General features: G+C 34.9%; 1 protein-coding gene across 1 annotated transcript; it reads right to left on the bottom strand.

Annotated features, from left to right (window-relative positions):
- Positions 1-928: 928 nt before the first annotated feature.
- On the bottom strand, positions 929-7,177 carry LOC133688949 (uncharacterized). The gene is made up of 15 exons (XM_062108614.1): positions 6,907-7,177; positions 6,312-6,494; positions 5,634-5,698; positions 5,410-5,548; positions 5,225-5,310; positions 4,981-5,134; positions 4,721-4,908; positions 3,714-3,919; positions 3,530-3,619; positions 3,080-3,201; positions 2,855-2,956; positions 2,300-2,409; positions 2,083-2,170; positions 1,464-1,648; positions 929-1,354 (listed from the first exon to the last, which is right to left on the bottom strand). The coding sequence occupies exons 2-15, from the start codon at positions 6,432-6,434 to the stop codon at positions 1,141-1,143; spliced, it is 1,872 nt and encodes a 623-aa protein (XP_061964598.1). The 5' UTR covers positions 6,435-6,494; positions 6,907-7,177; the 3' UTR covers positions 929-1,140.
- Positions 7,178-7,565: the final 388 nt, after the last annotated feature.

Here is a 7,565-nt window from a genome sequence, read left to right as displayed (position 1 = left end):
AAATAAAACATGCCATTATTGTTGAAATTGAGGTTTTTCAATAGAAAAAACGTATCATGATTTGCAATGCAATTATCAACAAAAAAAAACTTGAAATGATGTTTCTGTTATTTTTTTATGTGAATGAGGAAAAAAAATTAAAATATATATAAATATTTAATTTGAGCAAAAAAAAACATAAGATTTGTCAATTAAAAAAATAATAGAATATTCATTTCCAATATAATAATTCAAAAAGCTATTAATATTATCATAAAAAGCTTTAATGTAATTTTAAAAAGTATGGCATAATCAAATGTTTTTTTAAATGTCATAATGATTATTTATTTTAATAAAAATTTCTTTAAAATATAAAAAAGTATTTAAAATAAAATAAAAAAAACTAAAAGAATCAAGCTTCAAAGGCCAAACATATGCCCATGAGCTTTGAAAGATAGCCCAAGCATGAATGGACTTGTAAGATCAGGCTCATGCATGCTTGAGCTAGTAAAGCATGTTTAATTTTTTATATGTTTGGAGTAAAGATTAATAATTTATTTTATTTTATTTTTTATAAAATTATCATGGTTTTGTAATTTAGATTATAGGTTTAGTAAATTAAACCAGAATAACTTGGATAACCTGGGTTGTTTCGTTGAAGATAAAACCCACCCGGAAATACAGAAGATTGAAAGGATGCGGGAAGAGATTCTGAGGAAGATAAGACTGGCAGAATACACTGGAAATACTGATGAAGCATTGTTCGCTAGCACAGCGAGAAGCTTGCTACTGCATATGCGATTATGAGCTCTTCGGATTACTGGTAAAAGAGAAGGTGCAGGTCTATAATTTAAAACCACCTTCATTTGATACTTATTTGCATATTCTGCTTCCCTGAAGTTTCTTGTTGCTTGAATAATGTTCCTGGAACTGTGGATGACAAATTGCGAGACAAATTCAAACCATAATGAACTCTTGGCATGATCTCCTAGAGCAGGACTGCACTGCGTCAATCAGTTACTCTCATTCCGTTAAACAAATAAGATTACATTGGATGGAATTACAGAAAGAAAGAACATGGAGAGAGGATTGATTTAATCAGCGAAATGCAGAGAAATACATCCATGCTGCGTCTCTATCAGAGACTCCATGAGCAAAATGTCAGGCTGGAGAGAGGGAAGCTGTATAAGAACCATCACAGTACTTCAAGCCTTTTAAGAAGCCAGAACCCAAGCAAGGATCAACGGTGGCTTCTGGAATACCAAAAGCATGACTGCTTTCTTGCAAGCCTTCAACCGCTGCAGCTTGATCAGGTTTCTCACAGGCTGTCTCAAGAGCCACATTCAAGCCAATTGAGGTGCGTTCTGTTGTAAAGCTGAAAATTTCCCAAATTAAATCAAAACACCGATTAGCAACTATATAATCATGGTGACACACTAAATAAAGGCATGGATGACAGAAGCTGGTGTAGGAATTTATGATACCTAGCCTCAAAGTTTCTCCCTTCAGAACTCATGAGAGCACATACACGGCAAACAATCCATGGTGGAATACATGCATCCTTAATTTCTATGCTGGACAAGAGACCGGTGGATGAACCTTGACTGGATTCAGTGCCTTTAGGGGAGGCAGCATTATGGTCGGCTCTTTTTACCTCCACACATTTTATCTGTGAAACAAGATTGGTAATCAGCTATGCAAACATGCTTCTGACATCATGAGGCAAGAATATATATCGTTTTTACTACTCGTATTCTCCACATTAAAAAGAATGCTAATTATACACTGATGAAAAGCACGGAATTTTTTTTACATTGAAGAACATCTATTTTAAAAAAGAGCATAATGGAACATTTTGCAACAGATATATAGCTGCTGATAAAAGAGCACTAAAGTTATATAAGTTAATAGAATTTGATTGTGAATGAAGGTTTCACATATCATATCATAAAAGATCAATGGGAACAAAAATTTTGGTCTGACAAATGAGAGAAAACTCAGCAATTGAGGCAAATATAGTCACACCAGTAAAAGAGATGGAAGTATGTTTTGAGTTCTAGCTCTATATATTGAGAAACCAAAGATTAAATTTGCAACACCCACCTCCGGAGCAGAAAGAGCTGCATTCTGAAATGGAACAGGTGAGTACAATACAGGAACATCTACTCCAGAAAGAAAGGTAAGGGAAGATCTGAAGACAACCAGAAGGAAGTGTGACATAGTCATAACATATGCAGAAAAATATGGAACTAATTTTTGAACCACAGTGCAGCCAAACTCAACAGAGGTATTGTTGTTCAAACTTCAACCCTGAAGCTACCTGTAATTTAACAAAAAATCATATAATCCATGTACATTCTTGTTTCCACAGAAAGCCAGCAGAGATTGTGGGCTATTATCAACATCAGACAAGGAACTAAGCCGACGAGTCTGCATTATGTTCAGCAGGAACCACAAATTAGTTATAAAATACAAGCAATAGAATCAAAAGTAAATGTTAGAGGATCTTGACAAGGGAGAATTGAGCAGAACTCTCCAGTTAGGGAATGTAATTATTAGGAGACAAAACTAGGAGCTTCGGATGTACAATCATCACAATCCCAAAAACTGTCACGACATCATAACTACAGGTTGCTAGATATCCTTTACAGCCCAAAATTTCAAATATTAAATGATTTCATGAATAGCAAGCATTTAACTAGGGCCACTAATTCATTAAAAGAAAAATAGGAGGAATAATTGTTGGATTATGATCAATTCAAAGTATTAACTATCAAAAATGGTCGCAAACTTAATGATCCATAATATCAGGGAAGTCATCTCATTCAAGCTCAGGGAAATGCAAGATGGCCAAATGTGAAAGGAATTCACTCACCTGGCCCAAATTCTGTTTCTCAATCTCAGAGAGCTCAACTAAATCTTCAGTGGTGACTTGCTCTACTTTAAAATGACAAAGTGGCATAGAGAAACAAATATCCTACACAACGAATTAAAAGTGTTGCATAATAAGAGCAAAATATACAAAAATCAAAAAACATGTGCCAAAATTATTAACAACATAAATGAGCAAATACTAAACATAAAAACAGATAAATCTTACATGCTCTCTCAACAATGACCTCAAACCTCTTGTTGACTGGGAGATGTAAGCATTGCATAGGTGTGTAGTTCTTCCTGGGCCATCACTATTAGTGAACATCACCACAAATTGTGAAGTGCACACTACAAAAAGTTCCCATTAAAACTCAATGTTAAGATGTAACTCCACAGATAAAAGCTTTCGCATGATTCACATGTTACAAGTATCTTTCAGTATACAATGTACCAAATAGCAGTCTTGGAAAGGAGGTGACAAGTCAAAATATAGATAAGCAGACACAACCTATGACATCAACTAAATCCAAGTAATATGTCTCAACAATAATGATGCGTGGAAACAGCAATATACTTATTTTGCACATAATGTTGCATGTTTGTGGAAAAAAGAACCAGAATATAAAGCAGGATGAGAAAATAAAAAAGATTTGATAGAACATGTGCAGAAAAATACCATAAAAAATATTGCAAATGTTCTTTCGAAGCATGTAATAAAGACTCCGAAAAGAATCCTCCCACGCCAGTTGCCGTTTTCTTATAAAATCTATGTCCACAAATAAAAAGCGAGAACGTTAAAAAGAGAAAGGAGGAAGGGAGTAGAAAACAATTAATATGAATTATTGTTTTTATTTGACAACCTCCCTCAGTTGCTGACGAGGTTAGCACTGATATGACAGCAGCAGGTAAGGTAGATTGAGGGTAAACCCATGAATGCAAAGCTTTAGAACTAAGGATTTGAGAAGCCAGTGCCTGCCCTGAGCTTCTATTGTCCTGGGAATCTCCAAATTGGGACGCAAGCTGTGGCATGCCATTGTAGGTACTGCTCATGATTGACCTATGAATTCTAAAATTTGCAAACAAAATATTAACCACCAATTAACAACCTATAACATGGAACTTGCTCACAGATTAATTCACAGTTGTCCATATGGCGTGCATTATCAAATAAATAAGTTGTTAAGGAGCCATTCTCAAAACTAAGAGACTAGACACAGAACATACCCAAGAAAATAGCCGAGGAAGTCAGAAACAGAACCCTTGTCCATATTGAAAAATGAAAACAATTTCATGCATAGCCACAAACATAGAACATACCCAAGAAAGCATTGATATGAATAAAACAGAGTCTCGAGTCCAAACAAGAGCATCCTATTATCTCAAAGGCAAAGGAATGGGTTGAGCTATCCATACCTTATCATTATTCATGTATGCATTGAATTGAAGTTGTCAAGTGCATAATAAAGTAACAGGCAAATTTTGATGACAAATCAAGTTACAAGAAAGAAAATTAATTAATTGTCACAAGTTGTTTGGAACCAATTCTTTAGTATAATTGAATGAATTCAATTTAAATTCAATTGATAAATAAGTTGAATTCATATATTTGAAAGAGAGAATTCAATTCATTTTATTTCTTATATTACACTCATCTCCTTTTTCTTATTCCTGCAAATGTCTTTCAAAAAATGAGATGGGTAGATGGTATTTTTGAAAACTAGTTTCCAAACAGCCTGGAAAGTTTTATACACTCACACGATGAAAGATCAATTTACCACCAAGTTTAAGAATTGATATTATCTAAATAAGAAGCAGCAGGACAAACTAATAAAGGAAATACTAACTTAGATATACTTGACAAACTCACCGATTAACTGAGCAAGAGGACGCCACCCGCATTCTAGTTTTCAAAGTAAAATCAAGAGGAGCCTTTAGGCCAGCTATATTGCATTCAGAGCAGAAATTGCCACTGTGGTTGCCAGCTTTTTCAGAAGCAGCATTTAAACCAGAAGTGTAAGGCGTTTCATGGGCCACAAGTCCTTTTAATGCTTTATCCTGAGTTAGTAAGTCAAATCAGAACAACTTGACTTGAGTAACAAGAAAAAAAAAATTGCTAGCAAAGTATACCATGTCAACAAATGCCAATCCAGATGACTTTTCACCACTGGATGAAAGCTGAGCAACACTGCGAAATATACTTTGACTGCAATTTTTGATTGTTTGGCGAGGTTGTACCACACCATCTTTTGAAACTTCATCAGAAGCAACTGAATTCTCTGGGCTGCCAGGAGATGAAGAGCAAAACCAGTGAGAATAAAAAAAGAAAATGTCTACATTTTGCAGATGAGATACACCATGCTAAAAGGCATACCATGAAAGTTGTCGCCTCTTGGCAGCCAGAGTTGAAAGCATAGTGATGTTCTTCAGGCTAATTGGTTGCTCAGTTGATGTAATTTCCTGAGTGTAAATGGGAATACAGTAAACAAATGAATAATGCATCATAATAACAGAAACAGAACCAGAACATTGGTATCCTAATAAGGAAAATATAATCACCTTTGCACTGTCTTTTACAGAAAGCATCCTAAGCCTGGATTTTTTGGCAGGATATACTTCATCCATACGGGTGTCAATGTATCTAGGAGTCCTTGATGCATCTGGTTTCCTAGGCCCATTATCCACCGCACTACTATTACTGGGAGGTAAAAAAGAAATTGTCACCAAATCAGAAAATAAAAAAGTAAGTACAAGTTAAGAAAAAGATGAATAGGATGATTTACTTCTTTGAACCCATTGGAGATTCATCTACAATCTCCAGAACTTTTGTCCTCTTCAGCTGCTCTCCCTGCATGCCAACAAGGACAATAAACTGTAAAGATTTTTTTTTCCACTACAATTTATTAGTTTTGAGAAGATTCTTTAACTCGAATTTAATCCAGTTAATGAATAATGACTGTCCCAGCGACATTAAACAAATACACAACGTGCTTCCATATAAATTTTGTATATAGATCCTCAGTTCTTGCAATCTAAAACGAAAAGTGAATCTCCCCAAAACACCTCCAATTTGATTAGCATACAGATGGAAGTTTATGAAACAAAAGTAAACATGTTAAGCAAGTATAAAATGAGAAAGAAAGTCAGGGAATTACTAGGAAACTGGTCAATACACACAAACCATTTCCACACACACGCCCAAATAAAAAAATAAGGAGGTTCAAGACAAAAGATCATAAATTGATTAATGAACATACAGGTAAGCAGAATTTCTGTCCTTACTATTCAATATTTACAAGGAATGTGAATACAGAAGACAAACCACAAGCACACGTGAACTTGAATTTATTCCAGCAATAATGGTTGAAAACGTCAGAATCCAACCATCCAAAAAGTGATCAAAACTTCCAAGTTAAAAACCTAAAGCACAGAGCACAACAACGCACAAGTTGAAAACTTACTCTCAGTTCCGACGGAGTCTTCCTTCTAACCATTGGACCATCAGTTAAAGAAGCAGCACCACCACCACCAATTTGAACAGTGACAGAACCTAACAAGCCACCCGGTGCCGCAACTTTTGCCATAAATTACTCTGTTCAGACCATTTATAACTCCCAACTCCTTCAAACCAATGAACTCACCACCTACAAACAATTTTCCCGTAACACTTCCGTTAACACTCGCACATATTACCACGAACGAATCTAAACAATAAATTTGGAATTGATGAATAGACATTGCGCATTATTAAGAGAAACATAACATCAAACACCATATAAGCTTTTCTATAGTGTCCAAACTGGATTCTAAATCTAAAGAAATCCAAGACTCAATCGAAAACCTCCTTCCTACTTCGATTAAATAGTAAACTAACAAAAATTAAACCAAAAACTAAATAAATAAATCCAATTACTGCTGTGAGAATCGATTTCTAACAATCTAATGTCGTGTCAACTATACTAACAACATCAAACGCGGATTTTATGGACAAATAACGAAAAAGAGAAGGAAAAAAAAAAGGTAAGGAAAGGAAAGGAAAGGACGTGTTACTGTTACCTTTGGGAAGTAGAATATGAGAGAGAGAAATAATGCATCGAGAGAAACCGATTTTTAAACCTCTCAATTAAAAAACCGAGGTACTGTTGTTGGATTGTTGGGTTTTTGATCGATTTGCCCTAAAAAATAAGAGTCTAATTAAGGCAAAAATTCAACAAAAACTATGAGCAGGTTAGTGAGTGAGAGGGAGCAAAGCAAAGATTGGAAAAGTTGCGGTAAAGTTTATATTTTGGGGTTTGAACATTTTCGTAGTTTTCATTTCCCTCCTGTCCTTCACGCCGTTAGTTTTCGACGCCAACGGTCAGAGATTTTATTGAAAAGTGACGTTAAGTGGTGGAAATTTGGGGATGAAGTGTTATTGTACTCGCTAGGATTCCGTGACGCGTGTTGCTCAGGGAGCAACTTACGGCGTCCATTTATTAAAGGGACCAAACGCTGGGCAGGTTTGTGAGACCGGCAGATGACTTCTTTGGTTGCGGTCAACTTTTTTTTTTAAAATAAATTTAATTTCATAATTTTTTATCACTTGTTGTTGTTTTAATTTTATTTAGCTTGGCCCAGTATGATCTACATGATGATATTGTGAAGTGGATATATGATTTTTGAATTATAACTTTTTTATAATTAAAAACTTAATTTTATAAATAACTTTTGATAAG

Source organism: Populus nigra, chromosome 3, assembly GCF_951802175.1.
Source record: "Populus nigra chromosome 3, ddPopNigr1.1, whole genome shotgun sequence".
NCBI lineage: Eukaryota > Viridiplantae > Streptophyta > Magnoliopsida > Malpighiales > Salicaceae > Populus > Populus nigra.
This window is presented reverse-complemented; position numbering and strand designations above follow the sequence as displayed.